The following is a 20,444-nucleotide window of genomic DNA, read 5'->3' as shown; positions in this document are numbered from 1 at the left end:
CATCTTGTCAATGTGAAAGAAAAAGAGAAAAAAGAAGTGAAGAAAACGAAAACAGGGGTCCTCTGGTTTACACGATGACGACTCCACTGGGGATCGAACCCAGAATCTCTGGTTCCGTAGACCAGCGCCTTATCCATTGGGCCATGGAGTCTGATAGCTGTCAGCCGTTGAGAACGGTACGTTCTTAAAGTTACCATGCCCAACAAAAACATTCAGTTTCTACAGGTGTCAGGATTAAATAGGCTAACCTTTATTTTCCATTCCATGACTGTGCATGGACTACATCTAATTCATCATTTAACATTTTTTCAATTAGCAATCATCAAATTAACGTAAGATCCTCTAACTCTCCCTACAAAACATTCATCTGAGGAGAAACATGGAAATGTGTCATCGAACTTCAACTAGCAATAACAAACATGAAGATCTTATTATTCTTCAATAAACATGATTCCAAGTTACAAATTCAGAATAAAGATTTAAATTTATAACATCTCAGGCATTGCTGGGGTAAATTAAATAGTACCATAACAACTTCTTAAGACAAAACCACCACTTTACTCATAATCCACATCCCCAAAGAGAACTCAAAAGCAAAGAGTGTATGAAGCAATCCTCGATCAAGTGCAAATCCAAACAGTGTGATCCCCCCATTGTTGTGTTGCAAATAAGCCACTGCAATTGAGAACGTTAATTAATATTGAAATCATCTGCTGTTAGATTCAATAGCGAATCCAGAACAAGATTTTAAGCGAGGTAACGAGATAGGTAACCGACTGCTCTCCCCTGCCTCTATGTCTAATCAATCCTACATTGATTCTCTGGACATACCGATTGACAAGGGTAAGTGAGAAATATTTAGGTCAAGTTTTACCCACCTAAAGCCTGCCTGGTTTGGAAGGTGCATGGATCCTGTGAGGAAATTGCAATGAAAAAGTCCGAAGAATCGGACTCGCTGTCTCCAGCATTGAATGCTAGACTCCCATCAGCTTCCAGCACATGGTTTTTTCCCTGGTCTACCCTGGCAAATGCAGATGTAACATTCATATGCCATCTAGTGGCTATTGACACAATACCTTGAGCTCTATGTGTAATTCTTGCAGCTCCAAGTAAACATAAGAAGAATCCACTTAGTTGAACTGCTGAACATATCTGCGTCAATCCCTCAAAGTATTAGGAATCATCAGTCTTGTAGACTGCAAAACACTTAGTATAAAGGCAAACTTCTTACCACAAGGTCTCCGGAATTGAAGAAACTCTTCTGAGTGTTGAATCCCAAAACCAGCAACAATGCTCCAAATTGACTAACTGTAATGGTAACCAAACAGGATATGATAAAGAATCGATATCTATGGCTTGTAAGAGATAATTGTTTCTTAATCCTAACATGCTCCCTGAATATGACACCGGCACCGGATCCACAACCCTCAAACAACTTATGAAGCCCTTCAAATCTGAGTATCTGAAGCTCACAAGTCAACCGAAACAGGACACAAACCAACAAGAACACTCCTGTCCTATAAACCCAAGACGCCAGCACCAACACAAACATGATGGAATTCAATGGAATACCGTGAGGACTAATATTATAAGGTAACCATATTTTGACTGTGGAGAAAAATATGATTTTGTGTGCAAGTTCGACAAAGAAAGATGGAAGCAATATGCAGGCTAGGTACCGAAAAGCCTTATCGAGCTCGCGCGAGTATCCTTGTCTAACGAACAACGAGTCATCCTGTAAGCCATCGAGGAACAAGAGCTGGCGGAGACCGTATCTCTTAAAGAAACGGAAAAGAGTAAAGAAAGCTATAAAAGCCAAGGCAGACTCAGGAACCTGCACCAGCTTGTTGTAAGAAATAGGGTCGTCAGCTGGTGCTGAGGATGGGACTCTAATGGAGAGGGAGCTTACAATCGGGACAATAATGGCAAGGAAAATGAAAACAAAGTAGGACACAGTTTTTCCTATGCAAGAGGAATGATCAAGTGCACACCATCTAAGGCTCATTCGGAAATTGCGTAGCTCATCGAAGAGTAGTGATTTTGATCTAGCATATGAAGGTTGAAGTAACAGGGGTACATTAGCCTGCAGCTGGTCTGATTGATCGTTTTCCTTGGTGAACGTTACATGCGGACCGGAGCAATGAGCATCTATAAGGGTATCGCCAGAAGTGGTAGAGGTGTTGTTGATCATTGTTGAAGTTGTGAGGTGGAGAATAATTACTCAGGTTGGCAGTCTGTGTAATTAGGGCTGGTACTTTATAAGTGACTTGAGAGAAGCTGGCAAGAGGTCTGTGACACCATGCAACTTTTGTAGCTGTGAAGAAAGCAACATTTCACAATATAGGAGAGAGTAAACAACATCTTGCTTGGGAGTTTAAGCTAAGCATAATATATATGCTTTGTGGAGGGAAAGAATACAGATTTACTAGCACTCATTATAAATCTACAGTGTGAAAGATTCTAGTATCCATGCACCAGCTACACGGCTTTCTGACCACAAAGATGCAGGAGTAGCAGTGAAAATTAGCCGAAAGCACTTGCTGTAAAGCAGAAAGGCTTAAGTTTATCCCGTGAGCTCTCTTGGCCTTCAATGAAGTGAAAGGGAAAAAAGACATTGAATGAAGTGAAGAATAAAGGGTTGCTACTTGCTCCGAGTGTGAAGGTGGAGAACTCTTTTTTTTTTTTTTGGGTTAATTACCTTTCTTCACTTCTCAAGTCATTATCATATTCTTTGCTTTGCTTGAGGTGTCTGATAAACATCAACCCAGAAAATAAATACACCTTTATTAAATTTATTATTAATTATAAGATAATAATTTGTTTTCATTAACCCAAAACATAATAATTTGGATATTTAAATAATTGGGCTTGAAATTCACGATTTTTTGATGACCTGGACAGGTTATTCAGTCAAACACTCTTTTGTCCACATGATCTGATGGGGAAATAATTTGTTTATCCTTAAATTAATTAAAACCATTTTGATCCAATTTCCGAGTTCATGTAAAAGGTTTTGTATCAAACTGAAGATAACACGTAAAGACTATAATAAAGTCCTAAACACAGAGCCAGCCTAATTGGATCAATTTTTATTTTTTTTTAAAAAAATCCATAATGACTTACTAGAAACCATTGTTTTGAAATCCGACTCGGCCCGGGGCTGGAACCGGGCCGGGTTGAAGAAAAAACAGGGGAAGAAAAAACCTGGTGTGACCCGGTGACCCTGTTAACCCGGCAAGACCCGGTTGCAAACCCGTTGACTTTTATTTTTTTGTTTTTTTACTAAAACGACGTTATTTTAATTTTAAAAAAACTGACCCGGTCAAAACCCGGAACCCGAACCTTGGACCGGGTCTTAAAACTATGCTAGAAATGGTTAGAATTCTGTTAAAGCTAACCTGGTCAATCAAGTCCAAACTCAACCAATTCAAATATAAGGTATTTAAAAAAATAATATTGTTTTAATAATTCATTCAAAAATAATATAAGATGTGTGTTAACTTAGTCATCTAAACCCTTCATTGGATCGGATTTTAGATTGAGCATTGCTAATTACTTGTACCTATTTTTCAATTTCATATTGCATTTATCACAATTATATATATATATATATATATATATATATATATATATATATATATATAGACACACACCAAATTAAAAAAATTAAAATTAATTTGAGAGATTAATAAATCTAACTTAAATAGTTATCCTATCAAACTATTAGATCATATATTGTGTGTGTGTGTGTGTGTATATATATATTTTAGAACCTGTGAAACATTAAACAATAAATAATAAAATGAAAAGTGCATAATTTTAAAAGATAAGGGTAAACAAATTCAAGCTTGGCAAATTATATGTAATGTCTTGAAATAAAAAAGAAAGATTTTCATAGGAAAAGACAACAATACCCTTAGAGATGTAGTTATTAAGTATAAATGAACGAGGGACATTGAGATAATTGCACGATCAATTGATAAATATAAAAGGAAGAGAAAAACAAAAGAAAAGAAAAGAGAGAATTTGAAATTGAAAGAGAGAACCGGAAGTGGAAGAAAAAGAAGAGAACCGAGGGAAAATAGAGGAAAGGGAAGAGAATTTATGAAAGTAGGTGTTTTTTTATTTAAAAAAAATATCGGCTGTTTCAATGCTTTTTTTACCATAAAAAAATTTAATGTGTAAATTGAAAAACCTATGCAAATATCTAGTTAAATAAATTGATAATCATTTATATAAATAAATAAATCATTAACAATAACTAAAAGAGAAATTAAAAAAAATTAAGAGTTTAATGGATTGAATCAAAAGAAAAAGGAAATTGAAGGGTTGATTTAATGTCTTGCATGACCAACATGCAACCCGAAGAAAAAAGAGAAGGAAAAGAAAGAAAAAAAAGAAAGAAAAGCATATTGGTGCAAAACCAGATCGAACCATCATACACGCGCCATCCAAAGAAAAATAGGGCATCGAGACAAATCAAATGATATAGTGAAAACACAATTAACATCACCGGATTCAGCCGCACGAGCTGTTCGAAAGAGCAGAGCGGCTGACGCATGCGAGACATGTGTCAACAATCATTTTTTTTTGTACAAAATAAAAAATGCCTTTAGGACTAAACAATAATAACAAAAACCATTATAAAATTACAACCAAATCCCCTAAAGTCAAGACTAAAAAAATTGGATGTTAAGGGTAATGGAGTAATTATGTTTAATGAGAAACAAAATTACTATAAAGCTCTTGAATCAAAGGTTATGACTATTTACTTTTTAAGGTCAATATTGTAATTGCATTGTTAAAATCAATGTAAAATTACTATAATGCTCTTATTATCCTTGAAAATAACATATAAACCAATAGAAAAAGACAACAATACCTCCATCTCAAGCCTTATGAGCTTCAAATGTGTCTTAATCTATATTAGAATGCGTCTTATAATGCATTTACACTAGAAATCTCACATGATTTAGAATTTTACTTAATATCAAATATTGCGTAAAATTCTTGTTGAGTTAATAGAAAAGTTTGTATGTATATTTCAATTCATATAAGTAAGAAATATGAAAGGGATCTATGTCAGTTATGATTCAGGAATTAAGTCATATATATATTTGATCCAATTGATCCAATTGAATGATTTGTCTAAGTCTTGGCGTCAACTCATTAGGTGAACGGTTGAGTCATCAAGTTTTCAATTAAAGAGGGATCCGTTTTGAGGTTCAAGAACAATGCTAATTGTTTTCAAATATAAAACATCCATTATTATTATTATTATTATTATTATTATTTAAAATGATGTCTCATATATATTCACAATTCAGTTTAAGCCTCCTGGGTCAGAGATTTGGGGGCCAACTAGCCAAACATAGCTAGCTCCACTAAAACAGAAGAAAATCTCAGTGTTCTGGATGAATTATTGGCAATAATCTTCTTGTGATGAATTAGAATTAGCGTAATTCGGTGCCTGAAAAGCATTTAACAAAAATATTAATTTAATATTTTTTAGGTAAAAAATAATTAAAAAAAAAAAAACAGATTGAATGACAAAAACAAGGGTTATACATGCAAATCAACCATATTCTCTACCATACCATATCGTCTAAAAGGAAACACACAAATCACAAAGATTAAAGACATAGAAGTCATAAATCAATGTGTTTTTCTTGTCATCATCACATTGATTACAGACTGCTTGATGCCTTGTCAACAACAAAAGACACCCGTATAAATATAATCATATGATCTTACCAGGACATGCCATTAGTTACCAATCAAGAAAATCATTATATATTATATAAAAGAAAAAACATCAAGATGGCCGGCCTCCTTGGTAACACAGCTCATGCTTCTTCATAGGACGACTTCGTCAATTCCAACCTTAACTTGTACCCTTTGCTTTCTCCAAAACTCTTGATTTCCTAGTCTGAGACCCTCTTTACCATTTCCCATCCTCTCTTTCTTGTTCAATGTTTGATGCTTGAAAGAAAACTACACACATCTTCATTATGGCTCATAAGGTAGCTTGTTGGCACCTCATGATGCTGCTATTTTACTTTTTGGTCACGGCGAGCCAATTTTTTGTGACATCACACGGTGCAAGTACTGATGCTGAAATCCTCGTCAACTTCAAGAACTCCTTGTCTACAAACTCCTTGCTCTACGATTGGAATGCGTCAGGCATTCCTCCGTGCACCGGTGGCACTGACAATTGGGTTGGTTTGCGTTGCAACAATGATAGCACGATCGATAAGTTGTTGCTTGAGAATATGGGCTTAAAGGGTACCATTGACATAGACATCTTGATGCAATTGCCAACGTTGAGAACGTTAAGCTTCATGAATAATAGCTTTGAGGGTCCAATGCCTGAAGTGAAAAAACTTAGTTCCTTGAGAAACTTGTATTTGTCCAACAACAATTTCTCAGGAAAAATTGACAAGGATGCATTTGACGGAATGAGTTCGTTGAAGGAAGTTTATTTGGCACATAATGAGTTTACTGGTGAAATTCCTAGATCACTTGTTTTGGTGCAGAAGCTAACAAAGTTGAGCCTTGAAGGGAATCAATTTGATGGGAACTTGCCTGATTTCCCTCAAGAAAACTTGACTGTGTTTAATGCTGCAGGTAACAATTTCAAGGGTCAGATACCTACCAGCCTTGCTGACTTCAGTCCAAGCTCTTTTGCAGGTTAATTAATTCCTATAGCAACTCTATGCTTTTCAATTTCAATCCAATATTCACCTTTTTTCTTGTTCTCATAAATATATATTGGATGCAACTGGAAATCTATTTCTGTGTTTTCCCTTGATAATTATGTGAAAACTGGTCTAATAATTTTGATGGATTTGTATGTGGTAAGCACGTTGTTGATCCGATTCTTGTTGTAGAAGTCAAATTATGGGCTGTAAAAAGAATCTCTTCAGAAACATTATGGCTGTTGCAATATTTAAGGCATTCATTTGTGTATGCATGATGCAGGGAATCAAGGGTTATGTGGAAAGCCACTGCCTGCATGCAAATCATCCAGGAAAAAGACCGTCGTAATTATTGTGGTCGTTGTTGTATCTGTGGTTGCATTATCTGCTATTGTTGTCTTTGCCTGCATCCGCAGCCGCCAAAACAAAACACTCAAATTTAAGGATACCAAAAAGAAATTTGGTGATGATAAAAAGGAAGCTCAATCATCAGATCAGTTTGGTGATGGTAAAATGGGTGATAGTGGGCAGAACTTGCATTTCGTAAGATATGATAGGAATAGATTTGATTTGCAAGACCTCCTTAGGGCCTCTGCTGAGGTCCTGGGCAGTGGTACTTTTGGGTCATCTTATAAGGCAGTTCTTTTAGATGGGCCTGCTATGGTTGTGAAGAGGTTTAGGCATATGAGTAATGTAGGTAAGGAAGGATTTCATGAGCACATGAGAAAGTTAGGAACATTGTCACACCCTAACTTGCTCCCTCTAGTGGCATACTACTACAGAAAAGAAGAAAAGCTTTTGGTCTCTGACTTCGTTGGAAATGGCAGCTTGGCTTCTCATCTTCATGGTAACTAAGCCTCTCTCTAACACTTTCCATATACCAAAGGGAATTGTATTAAGAAATTATCATCCACGCACATGTTTGTGCTTTTACTACGAGGGACAGACATGATTGCCTTAACGTGTGGATGATTGTTTTTTATCACATTTATCATACAAGAAATAGAAGGAAAGAGTGCTAATATTGTTTATCAAGACTGATTTGTTGATTTTATGGATTTATCTTCAGGTAAGCGTTCCCCGGGAAAACCATGGATTGACTGGCCAACTCGGCTGAGGATCATCAAAGGTGTTGCCAAGGGGTTGGCCTATCTCTACAAGGAGTTTCCAACATTAGCTTTGCCTCATGGTCACCTAAAATCCTCCAACGTTCTTCTAGATGATACATTCGAGCCCCTCTTGACAGATTATGCCCTAGTTCCTGTGGTTAATAAAGACCATTCTCAACAAGTTATGGTTGCCTACAAGTCGCCTGAATGCTCTCAATCCGACCGTCCGAATAGGAAGACTGATGTGTGGAGTCTTGGTATACTAATTCTGGAAATCTTGACAGGCAAGTTCCCTGAAAATTATCTAACGCAAGGAAAGGGCGGTGATGCAGATTTGGCAACTTGGGTTAACTCAGTTGTTAGAGAAGAGTGGACAGGAGAGGTATTTGATATGGATATGATGAGGACCAAGAATTGCGAGGGTGAAATGCTAAAGCTGTTGAAAATTGGGATGTGCTGCTGTGAATGGAATTTGGAGAGGAGGTGGGATTTGAAGGTGGCTGTAGCCAAAATTGAGGAATTGAAGGAGAGAGACAATGACAATGATGACTTCAGTAATTCCTATGCAAGTGAAGGTGAAGTCTATTCTTCTAGAGCAGTGACTGATGATGATTTCTCCTTCTCAGTCAATGGTTGAATTGAATGAATAAAGTTAGCTCTCTTGCTGTTATTTTTCCCAAAGTCTGCATTGGAACAAGGGTTGGAGTAGCTACATAAGATGAATCGATATAGTTTGTTGCAAGTGTCTATCTATTTTGCCTTGATTCATAACTGTTTATGTAATGTTACTGATTGAGTCACATATCAGTTGTTTATGCTCTCTGTTTCTTCTCCCACTCTCTTTTCTCCCTAATCTTGCTGCTATATGATGGTGTCAGAAAATCTTTTGATGTTTTTGACAAAATTTGGGAGGACAAGACAAGATAATAACTGTTCAAATAATTTGGTTAGGACTTCAAAGAGGATCTAATACCTGCATAATTATGGAATATACCTGGCGAGGTTAATAGTTGCTTTCTTAACTGTAACCTGTCACCTGTCACTACCCCTGTCTGAAGATAGAGATCATCTCCATCTGAGGATACACTTGATTGCCTACGTACATATTCCTTCACAAGGGATCCTCTCTGAGTTGGGTTTATCCTCTCACACGTCTCTCTTATCCCTTCTTTTGTATTGGAATCTGACCAGCTTTCTCTCCCTCCTTATCTCAAACTCCCATCAAAGGATATCATTAGAAATACTGAAGTGCTTTTGCTTGCTGTTCTTTATTTTCCAAGGTAAGTTTTAGTAGTTGGAAATTTTGTGTGATGGATAAGCAGACTTGGAGTTAGTATGCCAGGCAGTTTTGAGAGCCATCTGCAAGAGAAATAAGACATTTTAGTTTGGTTTCTTCTACTTGAGTCCTGCTTTATGCTTATGGGAATTACTGAATCACATCCTTGTCTAATTCTCATGATATCAGCCTACGAGAGTTTTTTATATTCTGATGATGAAATAAACCAAAAGGAATTCCAAGGAGTTTCTTGTCATGTGTTGAGGCAATTGATTCTGTGTTCTTAACATGAACATCCCTGATTTTTTCTACTATTGGGTTGTCAAATGCTCTCTTTTTTCCAACCTTTACTTGCTAAATTGTTGCCTTGATGCTGCTGCTGCTGCTCTTCCTGTGATGTTTGAGGGAACCTGCTTTAAGTACAGTGACAAAACAGAAAACCCATAATTTATAAGAACACTATTAAGTCACACGATTCTAAACAAAACCATTATAATAACTGATATATTCTATTCTCAAGTTGTCTTTAGCAAAAACTGAGTGCAGAAGAGAGCAAAGAAGCTAGACCTGTTCTAGGCCATATGCAAAGCAGTTCCCTTTAACAGCAGTTAGGTTCCAATTTATGGGGACTCAAAGCACTGACCTAATTTGACTAAAACGTACAATATTTTTCCAATTTGTGTTACATGTGGTGTAAATACAGATGAAGAGTTACTATTAGATTCTTGCAGTGCCACCACTTAGACAAGTGGTTTTGCTGTACTTCTCATTAGGACAAATGCTTGCCACGATTCTTCTAAAGGTTCGGAGCATTTTAAAAAGTGAAATTGAGCTCATCCAATGCAATTTCAGTCCTTTGATTGCACATGTCAATCACCCTTTGTCAAAATTTGGGGGCCTAATGGAAAAAAACACGCATAGAAAGTTAATATGTGAAGCTGGTGGTTCTTGTTTCTTGATAAAATCTTGCGTGGGCTTCCCTCTTCCTTGTTTATTATTCTCATCAAGCATGTTTTTTTTAACTTTTTATATTTTATGATAGATATGTTTTTCTATAATTCCATGATAATTATCATGTTATTATTCTAGCATGACTTAAATGTTCTTGCCTTTTATAGGAAATGCCAAGGAATAGATAAATAGTTGGTACTAGTAGAGTAGGTGACGATCAAGATGCAGTTTTTATTATACGGTTGAGTATTAAAAGGTAGAGGAGAAGGAGTGGTGCACCCACACCTCAACATGTTGAGGGAATACCTCCACCAGTAGAGGAGAGTCTCAAGAGTTAGAAGAGGAAAATATGGTTGGTGAAACAGGTATAGGGGTAGCAGATCCTTAGCCTGTTACAGAGTTTCAACAACTTAGCTAGGCTATGCGGACCTGGATAGAGTTTACTATGGAGAGAGATATGAGAAGGGATAAAGATGTATCATCGTTATCCCACACTGTTCAGGGAGTCAATGTGTCATTGAATGACTTCATGAAGTTGGCACGTCCTCCCTTCATTGGGATGGACAATTCAAAGGATCCTTAGAGGTTTTTAGACAACATCTGATGACAGTGTGAAGCTTTAGGATATACAGACCACCGAGCTATGAGTTTAGCGTCGTTCAGGTTAGAGGGAGATATGACAATATTTTGGTTTGAGTTTAGGGAGAGAACAAGGCCAGTAAAGGTTCAGTGGACATGAAAAGAGTTTAGCACTATGTTCTTAGATAGGTTTATCCCTTAGAGTGTTAGGGATGCTCGACTTTATGAGTTTGAGAGGCTATCTCAGAGGAGCATAACAGTGGATGAGTATGATCTGAAGTTCACTTATCTGTCCAAGTATGCATAACATCTTTTACCCATTAACAAGTGAAAGGTGAAGAGATTCATTAAAGGACCCAAATCCTTGATGTATGTCGTGATGATGTCACATATGTTTCCATCCTACTTCTCAGCTATTGATAGTACTAGGTTGATAGAGGCACGAGAATTAGAAGATATAGTTGCAAGCCAGTCTAAAAGGCCTAGAGAAGATGGTTATTCTTTTAGACAACAAGGATCGAGTACAGGTCCATTTAAGGGACGAAGTGGCCATCAGGGCTCATGGATTTATATGAAGTTTAGACAAAGACCTTCAGCTAGTGGCTCAGACAGTCAAAGTGACATTAGTGGTGCATAGAGCTATAAACCCATTAGCCGCTAGCTGGAGGTCTTTATTTATACCTCCTATGAATCTATGAGCCCTCATGGCCACTTCGTCCCTTAGATGGACCTGCATTCGATACTTGTTGCCTAAAAGAATAACCCTCTTCTCTAGGCCTCTTAGACTGGCTTGCAGCCATGTCCTTCAATTCTCGCGCCTCTATCAACCTGACATTATCAATAGCTGAGAAGTAGGATGGAAACATATGTGACACCATCACGACATACATCGATGATTTGAGTCCTTTAATGAATCTCTTCACCTTTCACTCCTCAGTGGATAAAAGATGTTCTGCATACCTGGACAGATAAGTGAACTTCAGATCATACTCATCCACTGTCATGCTCCTCTAAGATAGCCTCTTAAACTCATAAAGTCGAGCATCCTTAACACTCTAAGGGAGAAACCTGTATAAGAACATGGTGCTAAACTCCTTCCATGTCTATTGAACCTTTGCTGGCCTTGTTCTCTCCCTAAACTCAAACCAAAAGATTGCCACATCTTCCTCTAACCTGAACAACTCCAAACTCATAGCCCGGTGGTCTGTATATCATAAAGCTTCACACCACCGCCAGATGTCGTATAAAAACCTTTGAGTATCCTTTGAACTGTCCATCTCAATAAAGGTAGAACGTGCCAACTTCATGAAGTCATTCAATGACACATTAACTCCCCGAACAGTGTGGAATGATGATGATACATCTCTATCCCTTCTCCTATCTCTCTTCATAGTAAACTTTATCCAGGTCCGTATAGCCTAGCTAAGCTGTTGAAACTCTGTAACAGGCTCAGGATCTGCTACCTCTATACCTGTTTCACCAACCACGTTTTCCTCTTCTAACTCCTAAGACTCCTCCTTCACTAGTGGAGGTATCCCCTTAAAATGTTGAGGTGCGGGTGCACCGCTCCCTCTCCTCTACCTTTTAATACTCAACCGCACAATAAAAACGACATCCTGATGATCATTTACTTTTATAGCACCAGTTATTTGTCTATTCCTCGGCATTTCCTATAAAAGGCAAGAATACTTAATTCATGCTAAAACAATAACATGATAATTATCATGGAATTATAGAAAAACATATCTATCAAAAAATATAAAGAGTAAAAAAAGACATAATTAATGAGAATTTCGAATTTCAAAGGCAACAGACAAGACGATATGAATTTTAATGCTCCATATATTATGAAATTAATTATACTATTGTTTCTTTAACCTAAAGCTCTGATACGAAGTTTTTCACAACTCGATTTCCGAATCCATGACCGGCACATAGGCAAAGTCCCCTTCTAGGTTTCCATACCTATGCGAATCTAAACTTACATACAGACTTTTTCACCTATATAAACAAAACAGAGATCTACGCAACATGATAACATAACTAATTTCATAATATAAATTGATTATCTTAATACAAAAGTTAATAAAAATATCTTAGTTGTGGAGCACTAAATGAACATAAAAAAAGTATTAATTACAACTAAAAGAGTAGGTTTTAAAGGTCCAATAAAAATCACATGCTAATAAGCTATAAGCCTGAAAAGATAAATAACAAAAACAACTAAAAGAGTAGGTTTTAAAGGTCCAACAAAAGTCACATGCTAATAAGCTATAAGCCTGAAAAGATAAATAACAAAAGGGTGAGTCCAACAACTCATTGAGTAGATAACGTTCAATATACATACACGAGGTAATACAACAATGAGAAACACACACACACACACAAAAACACAAATATGACTTTAAGTTCTTACATGAAAGTTTCTTAAATAGGTCATAACAAGAATATCATAAGGTAAGGCTCGTTATAAAATCAAAATACAATGAGCATGACGCTCCGTACTGTGGGATGATCAGTCACCACAAGTTGGTGACTCCCCCTACCAACTAGGGTTTAAATACGATGTGCACAAAGACTAACACTACCTTGTTAGCATTGGTATCTTGACTAGCATACCATATGTTCATATTATAATCAAACAGACAGGTTTATGTCTTAAGATTCTGAAGTGCATAATGGTTCATATTAAAGATTCAATTTCAATAAGTGATCATATTTAATCATAAACAAGGAATAAATAACATTATAAAAATAACCAAGAGAAACGATCAATTCCATGTTAACAATTCAAGTATTTATACTAATTCTTTAATATTTTAAAAATTATCGACTCACTTAATTAAAAAATAGAAATAATATGAAAGAAAATACCGAAGTCAATCTTATTGATGTGCCGCATGTATAATATTATGATTATCTGAATATAAAAAGAGACATACTAAAAATAAATGTAAAATCTATTTAACACATTTAACTAAGGATCTAACTCATAATCCTATATATTTTTGAACCAAACTAGTCCTTTTTCTCAAAAAATCTAAAAATCAAACGATTTTCTTGAAATCTAATTCAAATGAAAACAAATTATAAAACTTGATAATAATCACTAAATAAACCTCAATTATTTTTCAAACCAATATGAAAAACTATAATTACAACTAGGGACCAATCCATAATTTTATTAGATTTTTAGGGGTTAAATTGTAATTTTATCAATTTGAAGGACCAAACTGAAAATATCATATATTCATAACTATACTGAAATTTTGCCGATAATTCATCCTTAATTTTGTACAGAATCTTGAATTTTGATCCAGGGACCAAACTGAAATTTTTTCAAAGTTTGGGGATTAAACTGTAATTTTCACAAACTGAGAGACTAAACTAAAATTTTATCATCTTCAACCTCAAACCTGGATATTTCTACAGATCATCTACTGATGTACCAAAATCTCTAATTCATATTCATTATTTAAATAAACCATAACTTAAAATCATTAACCTTATCCAAAATCTTCCAACATCAACTAAATAGATCATTATCGTAACAATTAACTCATAATATTTCAATCACCTCATCAATCAAATCTAAATTAAAATCTTCAAAACCCTAATCTTTAACAAATTTATAATCTTAATTAATACCAATAATTATACATATCAAAACATAAATCTTACCTTTTAAATTTTTTTTCTGCAACTCTTATCTACTTTCTTTATCTTTTCTTCTTTCTCTTCATCTTCTTCTTACGGTTTTCTCTCTTTAAATCTGAGTCTTCTCTATGTTTTTTTCTTCTTCTTCCTTTCTTTTATATTTATCAACTTTTTATTTAATTACTAAAATGTCCTTTATCCATATATAACTAAGACTTACTCTTGTAAGGGTATTGTTATCATTTCTTATTAAACCTTCTTATTATATTTCAAAATCTTGCAGACTTTTGTGGCCATCTTATCAGCACAAGGGATAGATTATCTTTTATCCGGTGATGTACTTCCTGTGGAACTCCCTTTTTTCTGTAATTCTTTTTTTTTTCCTTTTCCTTCTCTTAATTGCAGATATTATATCCTTGCTGCAGAGCTTTTATGTTTATGTTTATGTTTGATTACTGAAAAGGTTGATGAAAAAAGAAAAGTTACGGTTTATTTAGCTTCTAAAAAGGAATTGTTCAACGCAACGAAGAAACTAAAATGCCAAATCTTGTTTTTATTGAGCTTAGGTGCCCTTGTCATCATGTCATGGTTGTTGTAACCCATTTTTGGGTCCCCGCACAAAATACAAAAAAAAAATTATAAAAAATAATAGCAGTGAAAAGAGGATGTCAAAGCGCCCAGAAAATGGTCAAAAATTAGTTGAAGAAGTTCAAAAATACAAAGATTGAAATTTGACAGTATATCATTGACCGGTGAGAGTCCTATTGATAAAGAAAATTTTATTTGAGGAAGAAATGTACAAAATCAGATGTTTATGGACTCAATTAATTTTTATGGAAGGTTTAATTGAATTTATGGAGGGTTTGATCGCAAGAAAATTGATTTTTAAGTCAATTTGGGTTTTAATTGGAAGAAATTAAAGTTCTGGGGTCAAATTATAATTTTTGAGAGTTGATTTGGTCAAATCAGGGGCTTAATTGCATATATATTGAAGTCTGGTGGCCAATTAGGGACTCGATTAAAGAAATCCAAAACCAAGGACCATAGTGAAAAAGCGCGCAAAGTGAAGGGCTGATTTGAAATTGAACCCTTTTTAGGCGCCAGTTTTCGTTTAAATGAAACGGCGTGTTTTGGTCAAAACGGCGCCGTTTCATGCGTTTCACTGAAAAAAGAAAAAAAAAAAAAAGAAGAGGAAGCAAACGGTGCCGTTTTGAACGGCACCATAAGCCTTCTTCTTCCCCTGGACACGCAGAGAACAGGGGAAGAAGAAGCATTTTCCCTCCCATTTTTTTATCCTTTCTCTCTCTCCCAAAACCCAAAAAACCAACGCCCCGACTTGTCCCTTCACTGACACCATCACGCCCTCACGCCAAAAGACCCATGCCCTACAGAGGTAGGGGTGGCTGTGCAGTAGCCGCCCCCATGCCACCATGCCCTGCACCATGGCAGGACAGGGCATGGTGGCCCTCTCTCCCTCTGCCTATAAATACAGAGGGAGTGCAGGAGGAGCGGGGAGGTTTTTGTTTAAAAGAGAAAGTGAGGTAGACCGAGAGAGAGACCGACAGTTATTAGAGAGAAAGAGAGGTGAGACCGAAGGAGTGAAACACCATGGAAAAGCAAGGGACCGAAAGTAGAAACTAGAAAAAAAAAGAGGAGACGTTAAGAGGGAAGAAAGGTTTAGAGAGAAACAAACGCCACCACCAGCAAACTAAAACAGCAACAAAAAGAAAAAACAAAACGGAAGCACGGGAGAATAGAGGAAGGAAGGGAAGGAGAAGAGGGGAGCTGAAAGTTAACGGGGAAAACTGAGGCCAGAAGAGGAAGACACAGACGTTAGTGTCTCTGCACCGCGGAGAAGAAGCACAGCCACAGTTATCGGGCTTCCCAGTAGCTGCCACCACCATCCTGCCACCATCAACGCCAGCATAACTGAAGAGGAAGAAGAGGAGCAGAACCGCGAGAGGGAACAACGGAAGACAGAGAAGGGATTGAGGAGAGAAACAGAGGAGAGAAGGAAAGAGAACAGCCGCCGCCTACACCACCACCCCTGCCGCATCCGCTGCCACCGCCATCCTGCCACCATCAACGCTGCCCAACGCCAGCAGAACTGAAGAGGAAGAAGAGGAGCAGAACCGAGAGAGGGAACAACGGAAGACAGAGAAGGGATTGAGGAGAGAAACAGAGGAGAGAAGGAAAGAGAACAACCACCGCCTACACCACCACCCCTGCCGCATCCGCTGCCGCCAGCGTCGCCACCGCTCCAGGTAACTTTCTCCCCTCCCCTGTCGTTTTTCGCTTCAGCTTCATTTGCATGCAGAACGTTTACGTTCTGCAGCAAAATGAAGATTAATTAGCTAGTTATTGTGCTGTGCACAGTAACTAGCTAATTATATTTTGCTGGTTACTGTGCGCAGCACAGTAACCAGCCCCTTTTATTGGTTACGGGCTGGAACATCAGCCCAGCCCACGCGGCTGGGCTGAGTCCAGCCCACAGTATATGGGCCGGGTCAGGCCCAGCCCAGGATGGTTGGGCCAGATCCGGCCCAGTTTGTTTTACTTTTACTTATGTTTGTTGTTAAAAGAAAAATTCAAAAATATTTGTTTGTAATTTTACAAGTTTCCCGCGTATTTTTTATGTCATTTTGATTAATATCAAGCAATATTTTTTATGTTGCTAAAAATACAAAATTCGATATTAAAATACCCGGTTTTCGTCAAAACTTCTAAAAAATACAAAAAAATTAAAAAAAAAAAAGAAAAAGAAAAAATGTTTTTGTGCATACGGCCAAGTGTCTCAAAGTAAAAAATCATATTGTGTTTTTTTTATACACCAAAAAAACAATGTTTTAGCATGCATTTTGGCTTTAATAACTAGTTTATTAAAGTCAAGAGAACATTGGCCAAAATTTCAAAAACAACAAAAATTTTATTTTGTTTGTCTTTCAGTATCCGGGATACGATATTACATGTAATACGTATTCCTGATCTTAAAACAATAGTGCTTTTATAGATATTAGAACAGTTAGGTTTTACCCCTTAAAGATAAGAACCTCCTTATTGAGGAGGGCTTTTCTTGAGTCTTAGATAGATAGGACCAACATGTAGAAAACACGACCAAACCTTAGATTTTGATTAGACAAATAAAACAATGCATCTTACCTTAGGTAGGGCGTATTTGGGGTGCTAATACCTTCCCTTTACGCAACCAGTCTCCGTACCTGATCTCTGAGACCAGTTAGGGTTCCTAGTGACCATAATACTAGGTGGCGACTCCCATTCCATTTTTTACCGCTAAGAGACAAAGAATTCCTTGTCTCCCCACATTTACCAGATATATATCCATACGTTGAGGGTGGACGATCGCCGCGACGCCGCACACGTGCGACAGAATGGCAACTCCGCTGGGGACCTTGTGGACTAAGCATTGTTTTGTCTGATTTTGTTGTTGGTTTTGTCTGTATTTTGTCTTTAAGATGCTTATTTTATTTACACGCTTTAATTTTTGTATATATTTGTTCATACATTGTATAGAACTGTTTCACGCATCATTCTTTTTATGTGAGAGTTTATATGAGAAAAACTTTAGGTTAAGTGGGGGACTAGCAGCTTACCTTATGACTTTTAGTCAAGGTTTAAGTTTGTGTAAACCCCAACTCTTCGCTGAGTGCTTAGACTGGTAATGATTGGTCCATATGCCATCTCATTACCTACTGAGCCCCCATATTGCCTTCATGAGGGCGATCACTGGGACAACAAGAGACCCTTTTAGAGACGGAATAGCCAACCTACCCTTGTCAAGCATAAAAGAATTAGAACCGACCTTTAGGGTGTATGCTCCACTGTACATGTTTTGCATAATACATTAAACCTAACCATAAAGCATATTGGTTTTCAGGTCTTTTTAACGATAAGATGGCCATCATTACCAAATTTACTACTGTGGAATATGGGCAAAATTCTGAATTGTCACAACTATCAGAGGGAGACGGCTCTAGATGTAATGCAAGGAAGCTTCCAGTAGTCAAAGACCTGAATTGCATGGTAAATGAGATGAAAAGAATATTGGTTCATAGTCAGAACATTGATGAGGCGACATTTTCCATGAAGTATGGGCGACTGTTAGAAATTACGAAGATAGAAGTATTGAACCCAGCAATCAAAGCCCTGATTAACTTTTGGGATCCGGATTACAGATGTTTTTCCTTTGGAAAAGTGGATTTGTGTCTTACTGTAGAAGAGTATGGAATGTTGATGGAGTTTCCCAAACACCTGCACAAGGTTTATTTCCCTTTGAGAAGTGACAAGGTAATTCCTGAATTGTCAAAATTGCTGAAAATTCCACATCTGAGCAGATTTTTAGAGAAGAATGCCAACGGTTTAAAGTGGAAATTTCTGGAGGTTGAACTAGAAAGGAAAAAATTGCAATATGGATCGATGCTAGAAAGAGACAGGTTAATCGCTCTGGGGATATATGGTCTCGTATTATTTCCAAGCTTATCAGGGGTTATAAGCCTAGAAGCTGCTGCTGCGTTTGTGGAGTATGAAAATACTCATGTCAACCCTATAACTGCCATATTAGCTGAGACCTTCCTGACCCTCAACCATTTCAGGAAGACTGGTAAAGGCGCAATGAGATGTTGTACTCAGTTATTATACATCTGGATGGTAAGCCATATCGAAACCAAAAAGCCAATCTTTAATAATTTTTGGTGGTTTAATCAAAAACCTTTGAAGTTAGTAGAAGAAGAAGAATGGGGAAGCTTGGGCAATCAGGGTTGGATGAAAAAACTGCAAGAGTTACCTAGTAGCAACTTTAGTTGGAAAGCCCCTTGGGTCAAATCGGTTGATGTCCTAGTAAGTTGTGGACAAAAATGTTGGGTACCTTTAGTTGGGATCACAGGTTATGTCAGCTATGCTCCGGCCCTGGTGATAAGACAATTAGGCGGCATACAACACATCCCAAGAACTGTGGGAGTCGCTGAATTTTCCGGGTTTTTCAAGGATCAATCCGCGCTAGAAGTTCTTGAAACTATCAAACAAGATTGGAGCCACTTGACTTTAATTCGAAAGGAGTCTGAAAGGTTGAGAGACCCCAGCTCAAGTGAAGGATATGAAAAGTGGAGGAATTTGACCCCGACTGCCGCTCCTAGAATGCCATGTTCTGAAGACGGGCCTTCACAAATTATAGAAGGGTCATTGAAAAGAAAAAAGGTCAGTAATGAGGAGGACCTTATGGGGCAATTAGAAAGGCTCCAAATAGAATTGGGAAAGAGTAAGGTAGATAAAACAACATTAGAAATGATGATGATGGAGGGAGACAAAAGCAGAGTATTTCTAAACGAACAATTCGAATATAGAGATGCAAAAATAATGATGTTAGAGCTGCAATTGAGCAAAGGAAAGGCTATAATGGAAGAGTCCGAGAAAGAGAGGGGAACACTGATTTTGGATTGGATGCAGAGCAGCTCTGAATTGGAAGCATTAAAGGCCGACTTCAACGACTATCAAGAAAATGCTGAATACAATCAGGATAAATTCTTGCACATTTAAACAGAGTTGATGGACCGAATCAAGAAGTATGATGAGTTAAACAAGAAATGTGTGATGGTAGAAAGTCGGCTAGCCGAATTGCAAGAGTTCGAAAGAAAGGGGAAGGAAGAGGAGGTTGTTAAAGCAGATTTGGCAACTAAGAAAAATGAAATTAGGATGCTGAAAGCGAAACTTGACAGAGAGCGGGAAAAGGTAAAACAGTTGACCGAAAAGTTGGAAGCTTCAGAAAAACATAAAGAACAGATCGACACCAACAACAATACCTTGAACCAGAACAACATGTTGCTTATGGAGAAGATGGCCAAAGTAGATGAGCAAATGGATGAAGCTGCCATTCATGTACGGATTATTAGAGCCAATGCCCGATGGGTGGGGAGGGACATCTTTCGTTATCGACAAAGCTTGGCTGAGACTGATGCCTTCTTAGAGAAGATTGAGAATCGAGGCCTTGCTTTCCTACCAGTGGCTAGAAATATGGATGAAGAGGAAGATTGATGTATTTTTTTTTCTTTTGTATCCTCTTTTCTTTTTGTATCCTCTTTTCAAGAGATGTATTAGCCAATATTATTAATGAAAAGGGGCATTGACCCATCTTTTGTGAAATATCTCTTATAGAGTAGGGTT

The 20,444-nt window shown here is 37.2% G+C and overlaps 3 protein-coding genes and 1 non-coding gene across 4 annotated transcripts; 2 read left to right on the top strand and 2 right to left on the bottom strand.

The window, feature by feature from the left end:
- Positions 1 to 78: 78 nt before the first annotated feature.
- Positions 79 to 151, bottom strand: TRNAR-ACG (transfer RNA arginine (anticodon ACG)). Its single transcript has one exon. It is a non-coding gene; the product is annotated as a tRNA-Arg (tRNA).
- Positions 152 to 405: 254 nt separating this feature from the next.
- On the bottom strand, positions 406 to 2,293 carry LOC18107565 (uncharacterized). Its single transcript, XM_024589788.2, has 3 exons — positions 1,232 to 2,293; positions 879 to 1,152; positions 406 to 675 (listed from the first exon to the last, which is right to left on the bottom strand). The coding sequence occupies exons 1-3, from the start codon at positions 2,189 to 2,191 to the stop codon at positions 539 to 541; spliced, it is 1,371 nt and encodes a 456-aa protein (XP_024445556.1). The 5' UTR covers positions 2,192 to 2,293; the 3' UTR covers positions 406 to 538.
- Positions 2,294 to 5,861: 3,568 nt separating this feature from the next.
- On the top strand, positions 5,862 to 8,629 carry LOC18107566 (probable LRR receptor-like serine/threonine-protein kinase At4g31250). The gene is made up of 3 exons (XM_006371768.3): positions 5,862 to 6,690; positions 6,982 to 7,545; positions 7,768 to 8,629. The coding sequence occupies exons 1-3, from the start codon at positions 6,012 to 6,014 to the stop codon at positions 8,442 to 8,444; spliced, it is 1,920 nt and encodes a 639-aa protein (XP_006371830.3). The 5' UTR covers positions 5,862 to 6,011; the 3' UTR covers positions 8,445 to 8,629.
- A 9,553-nt stretch (positions 8,630 to 18,182) lies between these two features.
- LOC112325029 (uncharacterized) lies at positions 18,183 to 19,820 on the top strand. The gene has a single exon (XM_024590320.2). It carries the CDS (start codon positions 18,183 to 18,185, stop codon positions 19,818 to 19,820), a length of 1,638 nt encoding a protein of 545 aa, XP_024446088.2.
- Positions 19,821 to 20,444: the final 624 nt, after the last annotated feature.

The sequence above is a fragment of the Populus trichocarpa genome, chromosome 18 (assembly GCF_000002775.5).
Source record: "Populus trichocarpa isolate Nisqually-1 chromosome 18, P.trichocarpa_v4.1, whole genome shotgun sequence".
NCBI lineage: Eukaryota > Viridiplantae > Streptophyta > Magnoliopsida > Malpighiales > Salicaceae > Populus > Populus trichocarpa.
The sequence above is the reverse complement of the archived record's forward strand: the minus strand, read 5'-3'. Positions and strand labels throughout refer to the sequence as shown.

Coding starts and splice junctions, on each gene's coding strand:
- LOC18107566 (XM_006371768.3), top strand. CDS start 6,012: ATGGCTCATAAGGTAGCTTGTTGGCACCTCATGATGCTGCTATTTTAC. Junction 6,691..6,981: donor CAGTCCAAGCTCTTTTGCAG/GTTAATTAATTC, acceptor TGCATGATGCAG/GGAATCAAGGGTTATGTGGA. Junction 7,546..7,767: donor CTTGGCTTCTCATCTTCATG/GTAACTAAGCCT, acceptor ATTTATCTTCAG/GTAAGCGTTCCCCGGGAAAA.
- LOC112325029 (XM_024590320.2), top strand. CDS start 18,183: ATGGCCATCATTACCAAATTTACTACTGTGGAATATGGGCAAAATTCT.
- LOC18107565 (XM_024589788.2), bottom strand. CDS start 2,191: ATGATCAACAACACCTCTACCACTTCTGGCGATACCCTTATAGATGCT. Junction 1,153..1,231: donor TCAATTCCGGAGACCTTGTG/GTAAGAAGTTTG, acceptor GGATTGACGCAG/ATATGTTCAGCAGTTCAACT. Junction 676..878: donor CCAAACCAGGCAGGCTTTAG/GTGGGTAAAACT, acceptor TCTCAATTGCAG/TGGCTTATTTGCAACACAAC.